This window comes from Triticum dicoccoides, chromosome 1A, assembly GCF_002162155.2.
Source record: "Triticum dicoccoides isolate Atlit2015 ecotype Zavitan chromosome 1A, WEW_v2.0, whole genome shotgun sequence".
Taxonomy (NCBI): domain Eukaryota; kingdom Viridiplantae; phylum Streptophyta; class Magnoliopsida; order Poales; family Poaceae; genus Triticum; species Triticum dicoccoides.
In genome coordinates, this window is record NC_041380.1 from 369,785,913 (window position 1) to 369,803,843 (window position 17,931).

Below are 17,931 nucleotides of genomic sequence, written 5' to 3' on the forward strand. Positions count from 1 at the left end.
CTCCTATTTTGCTGTAGTGCTATGCAGGTGCGTAATTAAACACGATTAACAGCTGACAGATACTATTTACTTGCATGCGATTGCAATTTCCGCGTCCACAGTTTTTTTTTTCTCTTTTTGAGGGACCGCGCGTCGACGGCCTGGTGTGGACGAGTGAGGCAGTCGTCGTGGGTGGTGGCGCGCCCACCGCTCGCTCACTGGCTCACTCACTCCCTCACTACTCCACCGAGCTGACTGATTAAATGCGATCAGCCAAACCCATCTTGTAATGCAACGCTAACAGCCGAGACAAAGCTAGCCAACAGTATGATGTACGACCGGCCACATCGAATTAAAGAAAGAAACTCACGCGCGTAGATGTGCAGCTCCACTTTAGCCATACTGCGCGCGTGCATGGGGCCGGGATCCACTCGTTCGGTTGACGTTGAACATGCAAGGAAATCAGCCAATCTTTGCAATCAGGACGAAACAGTCGGTCTAAAAAAAGCATGTGACTTGTTTTCACCGGATGTACCTACATGACAGTAAATCATTTATTTGTAAAACTATTGATGTTTGCTTTGGGTTGGCCGAGTCGGGGCGTTTCCAATTAACCCATGATAATAGTGCACTCGGTTGTTATTGAGGAGGAAGAAGAAGAGGACGATGGTGATGGGAGTGGGCGCGTGCCTAACCGTCGTCAATGGGGCCTTTAAAACTCCCCGAGTGTCCGGCGTATACACAAACAGAGGGCGGCCAGGTCACTCCTAGAGACACCTCCCATAATTGCCTGCCCAATCAACCTGCCAATTCTCGTTTCTTAATCTGGTCGTTTTGTTTAGGAGTAATAATCCTTGTGGTTTTATATTCATTCAGCTTCAGATCTAATCCAGTAATGGAGTAGTAACGTAAATCTCCTTGGCGTGCCGAGAGCCGATCAGCCGACAGGCATCTGCCTTCCTTCCCCGCCAGCAGCTATATATCGACCGACCGATCGATCGATCGTCTTCAAGGCCTCGCAACCTCTGCTCCCCTGTCCCGTCTGGCTCCAAACTTCCAATTCGACCCAAAGGTACGTCTTTTTTGCGTTCCAAAAGTTCATCGTCGTCTCTGGGATAATTTGGTTGCGTATCAGGTCCGGAAATCGCGTGCGTATTCTCGTACGGGGTTTGTTACCGATTCTGATGCGCTGCCCGCAACAAACTTTAAAAAATCAGACCCAATCCGATCCGCAGGGCAGGGCGATGAAGTACAGCAAGGAGGCCAAGCCCGAGAGGGCGGGCGGCGGCGGCGCCGGGGCGAGGGCCGTGCCGGTGGCGCTCATGCTGCTCCTCCTCTGCGGCTTCTCCTTCTACCTCGGCGGCATCTACAGCACCGGCCGCACCTTCACCTTCTCCTCCACCACCACCAGCATCATCCCCATCGTTTCCACCACGAAACAGGAGGGCTCCGCGGTCGCGCTCGCCATTGCCAGGAACGGCAACGGCGACGACGAGGTGGAGTTCTCCGAGTGCCCCGCCGACTACCAGGACTACACCCCCTGCACCGACCCCAAGCGGTGGAGGAGGTACGGCAACTACCGGCTCAGCTTCATGGAGCGGCACTGCCCGCCGCCGCCGGAGCGCGCCGTCTGCCTGGTGCCGCCGCCGCGGGGCTACAAGCCGCCCATCCGCTGGCCCAAGAGCAAGGACCAGTGCTGGTACCGCAACGTGCCCTACGACTGGATCAACAGCCAGAAGTCGAACCAGCACTGGCTCCGCAAGGACGGCGACCGCTTCACCTTCCCCGGCGGCGGCACCATGTTCCCCAACGGCGTCGGCGCGTACGTCGACCTCATGGCCGACCTGGTCCCCGGCATGAAGGACGGCAGCGTGCGCACCGCGCTCGACACCGGCTGCGGCGTCGCCAGCTGGGGCGGCGACCTGCTGGCCCGCAACATCCTCACCGTCTCCCTGGCGCCCAGGGACAACCACGAGGCGCAGGTGCAGTTCGCGCTGGAGCGCGGCATCCCGGCCATCCTCGGCATCATCTCCACGCAGCGCCTGCCCATCCCCTCGGCCTCCATGGACATGGCGCACTGCTCCAGGTGCCTCATCCCGTGGACGGAGTTCGGCGGGCTCTACCTCATGGAGATCCAGCGGGTGCTCCGGCCGGGCGGCTTCTGGGTGCTCTCCGGCCCGCCCATCAACTACGAGAACCGGTGGCACGGCTGGAACACCACGGTGGAGGCACAGAAGGCCGACTTCGACAGGCTCAAGAAGATGCTCGCCAGCATGTGCTTCCGGCTGTACAACAAGAAGGGCGACATCGCCGTGTGGCAGAAGTCCCTCGACGCCGGCTGCTACGACAAGCTGACGCCGGTGACCACCCCGGCCAAGTGCGACGACAGCGTGGACGCCGACGCGGCGTGGTACGTGCCCATGCGCTCCTGCGTGACCGCGCCCAGCCCAAAGTCCCGCGGCAAGGCGCTGCCCAAGTGGCCCCAGAGGCTGGGCGTCGCGCCGGAGCGCGTCTCCGTCGTCCCCGGCGGCAGCGGCAGCGCCATGAAGCACGACGACGGCAAGTGGAAGGCGGCCACGAAGCACTACAAGGCGCTGCTGCCCGCGCTGGGGAGCGACAAGGTGCGGAACGTCATGGACATGAGCACCGTCTACGGAGGGTTCGCGGCGAGCCTCGTCAAGGACCCCGTGTGGGTCATGAACGTCGTCTCCTCCTACGGGCCCAACTCCCTCGGCGTCGTCTACGACAGAGGACTCATCGGCACCAACCACGACTGGTACGCATTACCTCTTCTTCCAACTGCATCCTGCTCGCCGTCAGATTTTAGAACATCCCCGTTGCTAGAATTGAATTAACCTGCTGATTCTTATTAGGTGCGAGGCCTTCTCCACGTACCCACGGACGTACGATCTGCTGCACGCCGACGGCCTCTTCACCGCAGAATCACACAGGTACGTAATGTGCTGCTGCCCACATATTCAGCAAGGAAGATCTCAAAGTTGCTGACCGTTTGTATCTGGCATTGCAGATGCGAGATGAAGTTTGTGCTCGTTGAGATGGACCGCATCCTTCGTCCGACCGGCTACGCTATCATCCGGGACAACCCCTACTTCCTCGACTCCGTGGCCTCCATCGCCAAGGGGATGAGATGGACCTGCGACAGGCACGACACCGAGAACAAGGAGAATGAGAAGGAGAAGCTCCTCATCTGCCACAAGCAGCTCTGGTCGGCAAAGAAGGCATAGCTGCGAACCAGTAGCCGCAGTGACAAGAATTGACCATGATCCCAGTGGAAAGGCGAGGGTGATTCATAGTCGACACTTTGATGGAACAAGGGGGATTTCATAGTCATCAAAATAAATTACATGAGTAATATATATATAGTTTATATTATCATATTCATATAGGAGGATCCAATAGTTAGCTATTGATCACACAACAGTTGATTCTTTTTCTTTGCGGAAAGATCAGGGGAGGTAAAGTTTGGTGAGTCACCTGTAAGTTGTTATCCGAATACTGTATGCATGTCCCATAGCTAGTCGGTACTGTGATTGTAATCGAGCAATCAAGCGGGGTGGCTATAAATATTATTTATTCAAATATTTATGGAGAACCAAGTGATAGTGATGCAGTGTCATTCCTTGCCCCAGAGCAGCGATGAGTTGTGTGTTGCTGTCGGTCAGCCTGGTGCGGTGCAGCCAATGTGTACCTCACCCCAATCTCTTTGTTTTCTAGTTATACCGCCGTGTGTTTGTAACACTGACACTGCAGCTTTGAAGTAGTACATGATACAAGATGGGGAAATATCTAGTGCTACCGAGGCTCTGGTGCTACCATGAATCCATGATACAAGACGCAAAATTTGCAATAGGCACAGCACGCTCGATTTGATTACAGTAGAGGCCAGTTGCTGGGGCAAGAGATGCATTGCATAATTGACCAAAGGACTGCTGAGTAGAGTTAGAGTAGTGACCACTGACCAAATGACTACTGAATAGAGTGGTGGCCACCATGAGTGTGGAGTGGCTTGCCTTCATTGCTTCCGCTCCCATTTACCTTCCCGTCTACCATCTCGCTCTCTCCGCTCCAGGACCTGCCTTGACGACTTGCTGCTGCCAGCTCGTGTCCCGTGCCTCGAGCCCGACCCCGGCCCGTCCAACTCCGGGTCTCCCATGCTGCTGGTATCGCCGCCGGAATCCCTGCTTCCCTCCGTGTTCTCCTCGTAGCCACCATCGCTGCCACGGTCGCGAGATTGCAGTATCGTAGGGAACGACGATGGCCTTGATGCACCGCCCATCACGACCGGTGATTGACCCTCATGGCCTTGGCCGCGGCTTCCCTCCTGCTGCGCGCCTCTACCGTTATCCCTTTCGCGGTATCTCTCCCTCGCCCGGCTGCGCAATGTTGCCAATCACAAAGATGTTGCGATAGATAGTAGTACCTGGAATGGGCGAATTGGTAGAATCGATCAATACCTGCTGGGGTTGGCTGAGAACTCCCGCCTCGATGACCGCCCCAACTCAACCTGCTCCAGCTCACGCTGAAGTTCTCTCTGCACAAGTCAATCAGCACGGCATGTGATGCAACAAGAAAAACCAACGAAATGGTTTGCTAAGTCTGGAGCTGCAGCTATTCCCTTTGGCTTGATGCGTCACGGATTGATGGCAAACAAAACATGCCGCAATACCAATAAGCAATTTCAATTTGAAGGGGTAAAATTACAACATATACCTGAGTTTGTTTCTCCCTTTCCATATCGAGGTTATATTGCAGTTCCCTAGACTTCACGCGCTCGAGATCCAGCTGTCGCTGCCTTTCGATGTCACGCTCCATCTCAAGAGTTCTTTCCCTGCAAAGATAATACAACAAGAAAATAAGAGCAAGCACATATGATGATGCAGAGGCCGAGGATTTGAACCTCCTTTCCGAAAGAAGAAAAAAAATGTCGTCTCTGACATATCAAATGAAAAGGCAACAGCTCCAAACCTATCAAGCTCTTGCATAAGCTCCATTTCCTTGCAACTCGTCTCTTCCAAGTACTTTTCACGAGTATGTCTGATAAGCAATTTCTTCTGTCGGCGTGCTATAATTTCCTCTCTGAGCTTGGACCGTTCTCTATCAAGTAAATACATGTTAGCTGCATAACAAGTAACGCTGACAATAAGTTGCAATGATTCTATCCATAAAAAAAAATCAATGCTTCAAAATTAAAATTAAACTGGTGCAAGAAAATGATACTATTCATGGATAGACAAAGCTTTCTATGAAGCTTCATATTAAAACTTATCACTCTCAAGGCCCAGAAAAGGAATAGGATTTAGAAATTTAGTACTCCTCATGCCTCCATCAAAACCAATGACTTGCTTCATGTAAATCTTAATGGTCTCTGAGGTACATCTTTAACCATTATTTTTGTTGGAAATATTTGTAAAGCAAGATAAGAGTACTAAAATTGCTGTACTTATTATCATGATGAGTCTAATCTTCACAGTGCAAATTTAAACTTCAAAAAAGGTTGCATTGTCAATGGTAAAAAAATACACCCGCACCCACACACTTCCCACGGTGATAAGAATGTTTTGCCCAGGGAAAGTAACTGTCAGGAGCTTGAGGAATAAAGTACACTTGGACCAGGTGTAAAATGTGATATGTCAACTTACAGGGACCGTATATCTTCACGGATCTGCTGAAGCTGTTTATTAACTTCACTACTATCCTTGTAATCTGTAGATGTAATTACATTACTGCACATTAAGGGAACAATATTCATAATAATAGTCCTTAATAGTCACTAATCTTACATGATAACACACCTGGAGCCACAGTATCCTGGGGATGTCCGACAAATTTCTGAACTGCTTTCTCGTTTTTAATAAGCTCCAATTCAATCTCAGCTTCTTCAAGTTCCTTGGTGTTGTAATTATTTAAGTGTCAGAATAAGATATTGAAAACATGGCGGCCAGAAACCCTGGTTGTATCTCTAACCTGACATTCCTGATCAGATCTGATTGAGAAGAACTCAAAGTAGGACTCAACAGAACTCAAAGAGGACAACACCTATCAAAAAGGATTCACAAAAGCAGGTTACCAGCATGGACTGAAGCTTGAAATTAACACCCTATGTGCACAGCAACTTAGGGTATCAGGAGTATATATTTGAACAAAAATACAAGCATGCCAGTGCTGCCTATTCCAGTCTTGCTTGCAAGCATTTTGGTTTTCTGGAAGATGAACATGAATTCCAAAACTTTCAAACTAACAGTAATTGTTGTTATTGCATACTATTACAAAAAATTCTTCCGTCAAGAATTCTAAAGGTCAAGGTAATTTGCTCCAAGCCTCCAACAATGACTAGAAGTTTGCTATTTGAAGAAGTATTAAGCACTTATATTGTTAGGTACAAAAATGCACGCACACTCATCAATGTGAACCTCTGTTGAGTTTAGAACTGAAACTGTGATGGATGGCATAGACTTAAGTAATAAAGCAGAAACAGAAGTAACAATGCTCTAGATGCAAAATATGCATTTCAGAATGAATCATAAGAAAGATTATGACCTGAAGAATTGATTCACGGATATCCTTATAATCAGTGTTCACTGGTTTTGTAGTAGATCCTGCGAGAAGTTCTTTTACAACCTAAAGAGACACAGAGTCAGTAGTCGGTAGCCAGAACATGCACAAAATAATATTGAATCCGCTAGCTGTGATTCCTAGGATAGAAGACGGTTGAAGGAAGGAGAGAGAGAAAGAGAGACCGTTTTATCAGATTCAGTTCTTAGCTGACATAGAGCTCGACAGAGATCTTTCTCGACATCACCAAAACCTCCTAATAATACATCAGAAAATAGTAAATAAAGTACTTGAATAATCAGTTGTTAAGGTTGAACCCCACATAAGGGCACAAGTATAACATAAATGTGGGTGATCGAGAAGCATTAGTTTACCAGTTAGTGATGTTTGCATGTTTTCCAATTTCCTCCAAACACATTCAGGAATCAAAGCAATATCTTCAGAAGAAGAATAAAGACATGCCTTTGAAAGCAACAGTAAGGACATTCGTGTCAAATATCCCTCTTCAATTACACATGAAAGTTGCCCCACACCTTTCAGGATACTGTCACTTGATGCAAGAAATGACCGCAGATGATTTTTATCAACAAATGGAACATATTCAGTGAGCAAAGCCATCGCATGATTCCTTAATAGCATAGAAGAGTCATAGAGAGCCAATGCTGCTATTCTGTTCCATGTATGAGTAACCAAATGGGACGTCATTGCTGAACCAGATCCGACTTCAGCAGTACTCGCGAAGTGAATAATCCTCCCAAGTTGCTGCAATGCAACAGAGCGTTGTTCTGGTTCGGCGTGACTCAACATTGTACAGAAAAGATTAATCAACGAGGTTTCACTATTCTTGAGGTCTTCAATTCCACCCGAAACCAATAACGATAACCACTTCTCTGTCTGCAGTCTCCAAGATATCCTAGGTGCATGAGAGCAGAAGTGCTCGATTGCTGAACAAGTGGCACTAAGAACATTACCCCAAGCAAGAACATTAGGTAGTTTAATCATATAATCAAGCATAGAGGATGCCACCTGCCAGCACTGCTTTTCCTGATTTCCTAAAATGGTTTCTGCAAGACCTTCAAGAGCACTCTCCCAGTGTTTTTGTACAAGCTCCACCTCTTGCCTAGTGCTACTAGAAATTGTGTTTCCTTGAGTAACAGCTTTTAAGCATTTCGCATACAGCAAACACTTTGCCATCAATGAAGACAGCCTAGAGGCCAACTGATGGTGCCATTTCCAGCTACTCTCAATTGACAGAGTAAGATGTGAAATGACCTTCTCCAGGGCATCACAAAATTCCATGATACAACCAGCAGGTAGCCCCTTCGACTTTTCCGCATTGTCTGTGGATTTAACTAGTAGCTGCTCTGCACTATCTTGTGAATTCTTCTCAAGTTGCATCATGGCATCCCCACTTATGGAATTTGCAGCCTCCCTAGACTGTTCTCTCACAGAAAGGATGATGATACCAAGTAATTCAATATTCTGAACTAGTATAGTTACACAACCATCAATAAGTGTATGAAAGCCTTCAAGATAACTACACAGCAGTGATGGTGGATCAGAACTGATAGAGTCTACCCATACTAGCAAGGAGTCCAATATTTCAATCCTCCTCTTAAAGGACAGATCAGGAAGCAGAGACCCCAGAATGAAGATCAGCAATGGGACCTGAATCTTATCACTGGTTGGATCCTTTGTATGTTTACCACACCGGATAATTTCAAACAGTTCTTCAAAACAAATCAACTCAAAATCACTGCAGTCAGTTATATGACCCATCACTTGTTCATCATCAGTTCCCTTCCTTAGGAAGTAAGATATCAATGGCTTCAGCAGACACAATACAGAGTCAAGGAAGGCCACATCAGCATAAGAAGCTCTACAAAGTGACACAAGAATGTGCACTACCCTTGGCATTTCAGGAACAATAGCCTCCAAGTGCTCAGAAACAACCGACTCGAGTAGATAGAAAACAACAGCCTTGGCATTAGCAGCAATATTACCTCTCAAAGAACTTACTCCGTTTGCAAGTACAAGATGCTCCTTGATGCCTTCAAGGTAAGGCCACATGCACATCTCAGAAAACCAACAAAGAACATCTTGTACTGCACTTTTGGGGAGACATTTTAACTGCAAACCAACAGCTTCCAAAATGGTCTCTCCAAATGCGTGAAACAGTCTGCTCATGCTTGGAAAAAAGAAATGTAGTTCAGGGAGTAAAATCTGAAACAGTTTGTTCATGCTTGGTTTATCTGACGACATAGATTCCTTCTTAAGAAGTAAGTAATTATTGCAAGCAGATTGCTCAGTGTCAGCAGACTTGACCTTCTGAGTTGCAACTCCATCCATTAAACTAAGTTCGTCAGTGAAAATTGACAGCAAAGTTGTAAGCTGTGAGAAATCAGAGGCAAGAAACAGTCTCTCATTTAAATATTCCTTGGCATAATGCGACACTGCCATCCATCCAAGAAATCGAGGAAGTGGGCTAGAAAACCTGGAAAATTCTGATATCTTATGCACCCATGCTGATGGAGGAACTAAGCTTCTAAAACGAAAACCATCTTTTTTAATGCTGACAAGTTCTCTAGTATTGTCGCTACCAGATGAAGCCAGAACCAGCTTCTGGAGAAGTGCCCAACGTCTTTGTAAACCATGTAATTTTACATTATCCAATTTCTTATCCCCTGCATTAACAGAGCTGTAAAGACATGCAAGCTGTCGGTTGAGGTTTTCAGCAGAATTCAATATGATATCGATCACATTATCTGGTGGACAAAATAGGTCAGTTGCTGAGTGCAACAAGAACAACAAGCTATCAAGAAGAATTTCATTAGCTAAATGCCCTTTCCTTCCAAATTGCTTCATAATAAAGTGCCAAAGCAGAGCTTGGTTCTTTCTGACCAAAGTTACAGCATCCACAAGGTCTGTAACTTCTGGTGAAATTTCTATAGCTTGCTTGTCATCCTCAGCATCATTTGGATAGACTTCACCGTCGGGTATCTTTGCATGGTATTCACAGTCAAATTTTGCAGCTTGCAGGAGTAAATCTAGGACAGCTCTATCCCGTTTATTCTCCAAACTGTGCACTGTCGCTAGATCTAAATCTTTCACAAGCAAATCTTTCAACTCAAAGGAGGCATTCCGTTGTATCAACTCCGAATGAGTACGTTCAATTCGATCCAGAGGCTCTGAATTAAGCCGTAAATCCAAGAGAAAAAATGGATTAACATAGCATTCTGCAGCTAATAGCAAAGCATCAATTCCGGCATTATGCCCCTCAATTGTTGGTTCCTGTTGCATGCACAGATTCAGTGCTAAGCGACGAAATTCTAGAGCTCTTAATTCACAGTTCTCTTGGTTCAGCAGTTGTAGATAATCAGCCCGTGCATCATTGTAATCATCAGCAACAGTATCTTCCAGCTGGAAAAGGCCAGCTGGTAATTTTACATTGGTTTTCCTGCCCTGAGGGATGTTCTGGTCAAAATTTGTACGTACTTTATCATGGTCTTCTCGCAGAGTATTTGTCAACTCAGATTGCTTCAATTCTTCAGGAGCAAATAAAGAATTGTACTGTTCAAAACTTTCTATTCTCATAGCTATTTCAGATGTGTCTCGCCCGTCAACAACTTCAGGGTTGCAAGAATGTGGTGCTGGACAATCTGAAACCGCAAAAGCTGCTTGATCAACCTCAGGCAATGAACTTTTGCAGAGGTCAACGTCAGGTGGGAGTGGCATATGAGGATCCAAGATAGAAAGAAGTATACTGCAAGTTAAAGTTAGATTTAGTGTATTTTACTAGCATATAAAGCAATTTTATAATAGGCCTAATGATGAATTTGCTCAATACATTTTCATGTGCCCAATCTAAATATTTGACAAGATAATGTTGTTGCACAAATTGGTCCCTCAACTTCCACTCATAACTCGTTTTGTCCCCTCAATTTTTGGAAAGAGCAAATTAGTTACCGACTTCAAGAAATAGTTCAATTTTCGCTAAAGAAATGTTTGTTTCAACCAACGCCACAAGCTGAGTTGGTGGGACATACACACTAAGTTGGCCAACTTGAGTGTCAATTCAGTTCATTGCCTCTTTTAAACAACTTCAAGAGTTTAAAGGGCAACTTGGCAGCAGTTCATTTAAACCAAAGTAAGTTAAGTGTAAACGACAAGTTTATGCATTAGCCAAATATATATTGTTGCTATAAAATAGGAATATGAAAAGTTGTGACCAAAGGGTTAACTATTAGATAATTATAAGAGTATTTACTTCCAATCAATCAGCATAGATTATTACTCACTGTACTCGTAACCTTATGTTGGACCTGCATGTACATATTGCTTACCAACCTTGGGGCAACAGCACCTCGCCGCCATTCAAGTTCCAAAGAAGGGAGTACAGCAGGATTCTTTGCAGCTGTACGAATAATGTTCAAGGCCATATGGCAAACTTTTGCCTGTTTCTCCAGATACATAGCAGACACACCACCAAATGATATTCTGTCTTTCATTGCACTTATAGCATGATCAACAAAAGGATCTAGCATCTCCAGAATAAAAAGTATTTTATGCTTGACTTCCTGAAAGTAGGCAGTTATAGGATGCATGTTCAAGAAGTATTACAACAATCGCTGAGAAATAACAGGAAATGAAAGATGGATTACTTTGTATTCTGCGAGAACATCATCCATATTCCCTGATATGGCCAATAAAATATACTTCAGCGCCGCACGAGAACGGGAAAGAGATTGCCCAACTCCCTGACCAACGTCACACATAAATCAAATCGTCTGATTGCCACGTGCATATGGAAAACAGTAAGCAATTTAACAAAACCAAACATTATGCTGATTCAGGATGATGCAAAAGTAAAGTATCATAATCATGATGGAAACTAACACTACAAACTCCCTGACCAACGTCACACATAAATCAAATCGTCTGACTGTCACGTGCATATGGAAAACAGTAAGCAATTTAACAAAACCAAACATTATGCTGATTCAGGATGATGCAAAAGTAAAGTATCATAGTCATGAACGAGACTGGAAGTGTAACACTACAAACTCTGCTCGAACAACTGGGTGTTTCATCTTAAATACAGCACAGCAAGACATACTAGCTCAAAACAACAGTATGCCCCTTCAAAAGTAATACCCAAAAGGAGATAAAACTTAAAAGCATTATTTTGTTTATTTGTTATGTATAGGCACAAAAGGTAGGCCCTAAAGAAAGGATACAAAATATGCCAGATTACATCACTAAAAGATAATTTTCTAGATTCCCAGCATTGCTCATGTAGACTAGGTTTCCAACACACACATACCTGGATAACACCCAGGAGATCCTCCAGAAGTTCAACTGCAAGATCTACCTATTTCATGAGTATATAATGTCATAAATAGGAACAGATTATAAAATCCATAACTGTGGACAAAATCATAAAGAGACCTTTGCTGCAATCATGGGCACCCAAGGTGATAGTGGCGCCCTGCACAAATCAAGCAAAACACATGCTGCTTTTGCCTAGTAGTGAACATAAGAAACATGTCAACAATCTACTGAAGAAAATAAATACTTCTACAATAGAGAGTTCAGAGTTGCAGAACGAACATGTGATGGCAGGTATGATGAAAGATAACCAGCACAGCCTCTGAGAAGAGGATGAAAAACTGATGATACCGATATTGACACAATCTGCAGCCACAAATACCTTGAGAAATGGTAAGTGATGCCACTAATGCATGAAGAAGATAACAGATCATATAAATCGAGGTACCTGGGAAAGAGCATTGTGAACATCTGGATGGTTCCATTGGCTAAAACAATCATCAATCTGTTCGGTAGGGCCAGCACTAAATGGAGGACGAAGTGCTATGAAAAACACACAAGAGCAACATCATATTATCAGATTCTACAAAGGCATACATGCCGTATACTGACACCCTTGAAGGTAGATCTGCCCCCATTTTTTTTACTTTTAGAAGGGGTGCAGTTGGTTTATATTTAAACCTAAGGACATCAGTAACCAAGAATCCATAGGATAAAATCCTGGAAAATGCAAACAAACTAACATTTGATTGGACTCAATCCATAGTCTTTAGCCACAAGGCACGGGTGTCGCACCAAATGCGCTAGCCAATGGCCATGTAGGCTTTGCATCTTTTTACTATGGGATATTAACATGCGGGAAGGTGTAGATTGTTTGGTAGCCAAAGTTGTTACTCAATCATACTTCTGCTAATTCTCATTTAAGAGTATTAAGAGAAGCTAAAAAGCATTAAGTATGTAAGGTCATCTCCCAGTCAATACCTGGAAGAAGTGCTTGAACAAGCGGTAAGACAGACCACATGTCTGAAGTAGTTTCAGCAAGCTTGCAACCTAGTTGAGGCTGCAAGCACAATCAAGAAAATAAAACCAGCCTTTTAGAACAAAAGGTAACATGGAAATTGGAAGGTATAAGAATAACACAATATGACAAAGATAACCTGTGATGCAGCTGCATACAGTACATGAAGAATGCCTTCTTCAACAGCAGCAACATCCAAAATATTTAGAAAAGAGCCATCAAAGTGATTTTCCGATAAACTAAATTCTTCTCCAAACAAACTAGAGTAGTTTGTATAAGGCACTAGGCTGGAAGCATCACTTTTAGGAATTTCATCAGAGACTTCACTCGAAAGCTTGCCGCCATTAGGTATTGGCTCGTCAACGAATGGCTCAGGCTCCAAAAGTTTTTGGAGCACCCTTGATGCCTTAGTTCAAGAGAGGCAAATGTTCAGAAAATACTCCGAGAGGAAAAAGTACATGACCAAAGAAGACAAAAAAATATGGTCAAAGAACATACTCGATGGCAAACAATTGAGAGAGTTTTGTCTTTGTGTGCTTTCCTTAAGAGTAGTATAGCTGTTTCAGATCGAAATGCCAGCATACATGAAGCAGGCTGAACAGAAGATGGACTCCGTGCTCTCCTAGGTTGTGCCTGTACAAAAATAAAGAATTCAGAACATAAAATCGACCAAAACGAGTGCATATGCGCTGTATGTTTCTATGCTCTTGAATGTGGTTGCTAATCATTTACTTCTTAACCACCTTAACTTCCCTTATTTGTAGGTGACAAATTCCTTTGAAGGGCACAGAGATGAGTATCATGCATAATAATTGAAAAAGATTTTGTAAAATACAAGTCATGAACTGGTAGTTTTAATAACAGGACGGAGCGCTAAAATAAGTTACCATCTTTTAATTTTCATATTATCAAACTCTATATCAATTGTTGCAGAGGAATAGGTCTTCTACTATTGTAGTTTTAATTGGAAGGATTACCAGAAAATAGGTCCTTGGTGTTAAGCTGAATGGCAGAGCACAGACAATAGGACCACAGACACATAGTCCAGATGTAAAATGGTACTAGCTTGCTAGCCCTAAATAAGACCACATGTTCGAACAAAGGACAATTGAATATGACTTCCGTTTTAAATACTTTAAACCATCAGGAAAACAGATACGGCCAGAAATCACTCAGTTCCTTTTTCTACACATAAATTGGCAGTCACACAGAATAGGCTGGCTGTTTAGCAGTTCCGGTCATAAACCAGCGAGAAATATTCGTGTTCTCGTGCATTTGCAAGCAACCAACAAACTGGCAGATGTCAGTGCTCAGTGTTTCACTACAGGGGCATGGCCAACAAGGAGTTTGTGCAATGTGATGACATAAATTAATGGAAGATCCTGGATAACATCAACCTAACTCACTCCTACATAACTCCAACAGCCTTTTTGTGAATTGAACTAGAAGTTGCTGACGAGACATAGTTATATCTCATGATATAGTTTAGCAGTTGCCAGAATGCAACCATAAAACCATCTACCTCAACTACGTTAAATAAATACTCCTGCAAATATTCTCTAGTTCCTATCAGTCAAGGTTAGCTCCAATCTCAGGTGGTCTTTTCAGAACTCGCAGAGGGGGGTGTATACAGTTAGTTAGTCAGCACTCAGTGCTATGGATAGTTATTATTCATTCAGAAAGAGATGTGCAGAAGATAAATGACTTGTTCCTATACACATTTTACATAACTGGGAATCTATGTATGACATAGAGTGGAGGTGTAGTACCATGTAATTAAGCTTTCAGTATTCCTAGTTCTTACTGTAGCACACAACGATAGCACATAGCCAAAATTATATAAAAGGATAAACAGAAGTATGCGGAAAGAATATTTACTTGCCTCGAAGTTTGAGGAAACAGTTGGAATAGAAGCCAGGCTAGTCTTTAGGGTATCTGAATCAGCGGAAGAAATCGACGTTTTTGTAGCGTCCCTGTAAATTTGGGGGGATGTGTCAATCAGATGGCATTGCTCGCACACAGGTGGGTGCACGCACGAGGGCGTGAACAGTAGTGCACATGCACATAATGTATGCAAACTAGAGATGAAGACTGGCAAGTAAGCATGTATGAGAAATGGGCCACACCTTTCGTTTATAAGGTTGAGGATTGGATAAAATGGGCCAGCAAGCAGAGCCAAAAACCGAACACTGCTCTCTGGGGTGTCTGTGATGCTATTAAGGTCAGCCTGCAGTGTGATGAGCAGCCAGCCAGCCGGTTAAAGGGGACACATGGGGGAAACAGCAAAACTACTAGCTTATAGCCTAGGAGCAAGACTAATTTTACCTCAATCTGTGGCAGAAACGGTGGTAGCCTGCTTGCAATGTCTTTGAGTAACTAGATTTAATTTGCAACACAATTCATTCATCAGGATGGAGATACGTTAGCAAGACAAACATGAGAAATAGAGCAAGTAGAACACACATATATATGGCAGAGCTACCTGGAGATGCATATTGTGCGAAGAATGAGATTGTTTCTGCGAAGAGGATATTTGTGGTAACAAGTGGTTGACAAGAGGTTGGAATTCAGGTTCCAGGCCAGGTACAGGGATTCCGGTGAGCTGGATGAAGTAGATGGCAATGGGGCTTCCGCGCAGACAAGAGATGCGGACGTAGCGGCACGGGGTGTGGTTGGCCGGGTACACCATGTCGCGCTTGGGAGCTTCGCCGCGCGGGCGAACCTTGACGAAGGCCTCGGGCTTGTACCGCAGCCCGCCGGTGACCTCCCATTCGAGGACGGACTTGTTGTAGATGCGGATGTGGGAGACGAGGCACGGCTCGTTGAGCTCGAGGAGGATCCACTCCTTGGTGTTGGTGGCGGTGGACCAGTGGGAGCGGAGGTCGGGCTCCAGCACGTTGGCGGCCTTCTGCCCCGACGACTCGCGGGAACACGCCTTCACCCGGAAACCCAGAGCCACGCCGCCGTCGCTCCACTCCTCCCCCCTGCCCTCCCTCTCCCTCTCCGGCGCCGCCTCCATAGCTTCCCCTAGTTCCCTGTCCGTGGCCGCGATTGGCTACTCTACTCTGTAGCAACACACACCAAGGGGGGAGGTTGAAGACGACGGGATGGGGGTATTCGCTGGGCCAAGAGCCCGAGATCGATCGGGCCTTTGACGGCCCATTAAGCGCTACCAAAACTTGCGTGACATTGTTTAGAACAACTCCAATAGCTGTACTTTAATTCTCGAAAAAAGAACTCCAATAGCTACTGTAAAATACTTTCAGTAAAAATCGTCTCACCGGACGACCATATAATTTAGGGGAAGTTGTCTAACGCCTATTTTTCTCAATTCCCGTAAAAAAAACTCATATATTTTTTTTCCTTTTTTCCGTTAAATAGTGTTGGGCCCGTAAGTCCAGAGCAGTGAGGCGGGATAAAGGATATGTGGCGGCCGCGCGACATGGCGGCGTAGCGGCGCAACCTGGCGGTCGGCCTCGCGGTGAAACCTATCTCAAATATTTGGAGGAAGACCATCCACGTGCACAACTTAGAATTAGCAGCAACCTCGACGTTGTCCTTGTCGCCGGAGTTCATCATTTTGATCAACAAGTATGAGCAACCTTCGCTCTGATATCACTTGATGAAGTATGAGCTGGCGAGATGCCAATCCTTGTGAGTTGCGGCCGGATCTTTCACGGTACCGGCAGCATCGGTGATGAAAACTTTCGATCAAGTCAACGTACGATAAAAAAAACTTACGTCAAATAGGTCAGATCAACTCTATGCGTAGCAGCAACAAAATCCTCACATATCAATAATGAACACTATCTTAAATGCCTCGGATATGGGATGTTTTTGGATTTTTATTCAACTCAGGGAAAATAAATTCGGCCTCTAGATTAGCCATAGATGGCTTTTTTTAATTTTTTGATAAATGATGGATTTTATTTGTCCAGAATGAAGCATCAAAAGGATACAAGCACTATAAGCATATGTCTGGCCTCTGCATAGTTAGAATGCACGCAGTCAACACCAACACACACAACACATGCCGGCAACTAGCAAATTCATATAAAACCAAAGCTATGTAATCAACGTAGCTGGCTTTCTTTTTATAAGCAACGCAACCCCAGAAAACCGGCCAAGCCAACCAATTTGAAACAGACTCTCCTATCCAAAATAACCAAAATTTGACTAATTAATGTTCCGGCTACCTTGGCAATCAACCTTGATCCAGATTGTGTAGGTAACTAGTACTTTGTGCTTTCCTAAAAATAAAAGCATGTTATGCACCGTAACCTTTGACTTGCAACAATAAAAAATGAAAACTTCGCATACGGTTTCCTTCTTTGGACGAGTCCTAAAATTTGGCTTCATACCTTCCTGTAATGCAGGGATTTGGAGCAACATCGAACCAATCAAAACTTGTTGCATCGCAATAGAATGCCCCAAGTTATTTTCTTCTTTTGTATAGCACGCGGATCGTCTCGTAAAATATCGGTTGCCTTCTATCTTGGTCTTGCCGCTAGCCACTCCTTCTGGACATGTCTGGCTTAAATAATCTTTTGATGCAAGAAATAGCTTAGGCACTAGTGGTCGTATAAGGGATTCGACCGAGGTCTCCTATAGCTCTGCCTAAAGTTTGAGCACGATTGAGGAAATCTCCAAGGTTTGAGCATAGCAAAAAATGAAGGAGAGAGTAATGGAGTCGTCCCCCATCTTACGCTTGGAGAAGAAGGGGTCTATTATAAGTGGCCTCGAAGTATGACCATTATGCAACAGAAGTTGCAAACCTTTTATTAAGCCTGAATGCTAGGCAGAGGTAGGCTAGAGGATCAGAAAACATTGCAACCTAGGTTGCAACCTTTCTTTTGCACCCGGAGGCTGATCGAAGGTGCCCCGAAGGGTTCGGGTTGCCCCGAAGGTTTTGTGTGTGTAACATCCCAAATTTTCAATTTGGAATGTTATACACTAGATCATCATTTGCATATCATATCTTATTGCATTTTGGTCGATCCTAGAAAATTCTACGCAACTCAAGGACCCTCGGA

At 44.8% G+C, this 17,931-nt stretch overlaps 2 protein-coding genes across 4 annotated transcripts; one reads left to right on the plus strand and one right to left on the minus strand.

Moving 5' to 3' along the window:
* The first annotated feature begins 728 nt into the window (after positions 1 to 728).
* LOC119273968 (probable methyltransferase PMT21) lies at positions 729 to 3,592 on the plus strand. Of its 2 annotated transcripts, XM_037554828.1 has the most exons (4): positions 729 to 1,051; positions 1,215 to 2,755; positions 2,853 to 2,930; positions 3,008 to 3,592. In XM_037554828.1, exons 2-4 carry the CDS (start codon positions 1,224 to 1,226, stop codon positions 3,222 to 3,224), a joined length of 1,827 nt encoding a protein of 608 aa, XP_037410725.1. In that variant the 5' UTR covers positions 729 to 1,051; positions 1,215 to 1,223; the 3' UTR covers positions 3,225 to 3,592. The 2 variants fall into 2 exon arrangements, with proteins under 2 accessions (XP_037410725.1, XP_037410726.1); XM_037554829.1 differs by lacking the exon at positions 729 to 1,051 and having other exon boundaries at positions 1,197 to 2,755.
* Positions 3,593 to 3,823: 231 nt separating this feature from the next.
* On the minus strand, positions 3,824 to 15,948 carry LOC119273941. Of its 2 annotated transcripts, none has more exons than XM_037554827.1 (23): positions 15,381 to 15,948; positions 15,224 to 15,274; positions 15,025 to 15,125; positions 14,781 to 14,871; positions 13,397 to 13,531; positions 13,038 to 13,304; positions 12,862 to 12,940; positions 12,329 to 12,423; positions 12,163 to 12,246; positions 12,001 to 12,075; positions 11,876 to 11,923; positions 11,214 to 11,309; positions 10,900 to 11,129; positions 6,927 to 10,315; positions 6,738 to 6,808; positions 6,538 to 6,618; positions 5,965 to 6,036; positions 5,793 to 5,886; positions 5,640 to 5,703; positions 4,966 to 5,094; positions 4,711 to 4,828; positions 4,455 to 4,531; positions 3,824 to 4,373 (listed from the first exon to the last, which is right to left on the minus strand). In XM_037554827.1, exons 1-23 carry the CDS (start codon positions 15,915 to 15,917, stop codon positions 4,013 to 4,015), a joined length of 6,345 nt encoding a protein of 2,114 aa, XP_037410724.1. In that variant the 5' UTR covers positions 15,918 to 15,948; the 3' UTR covers positions 3,824 to 4,012. The 2 variants fall into 2 exon arrangements, with proteins under 2 accessions (XP_037410724.1, XP_037410723.1); XM_037554826.1 differs by having other exon boundaries at positions 5,781 to 5,886.
* Positions 15,949 to 17,931: the final 1,983 nt, after the last annotated feature.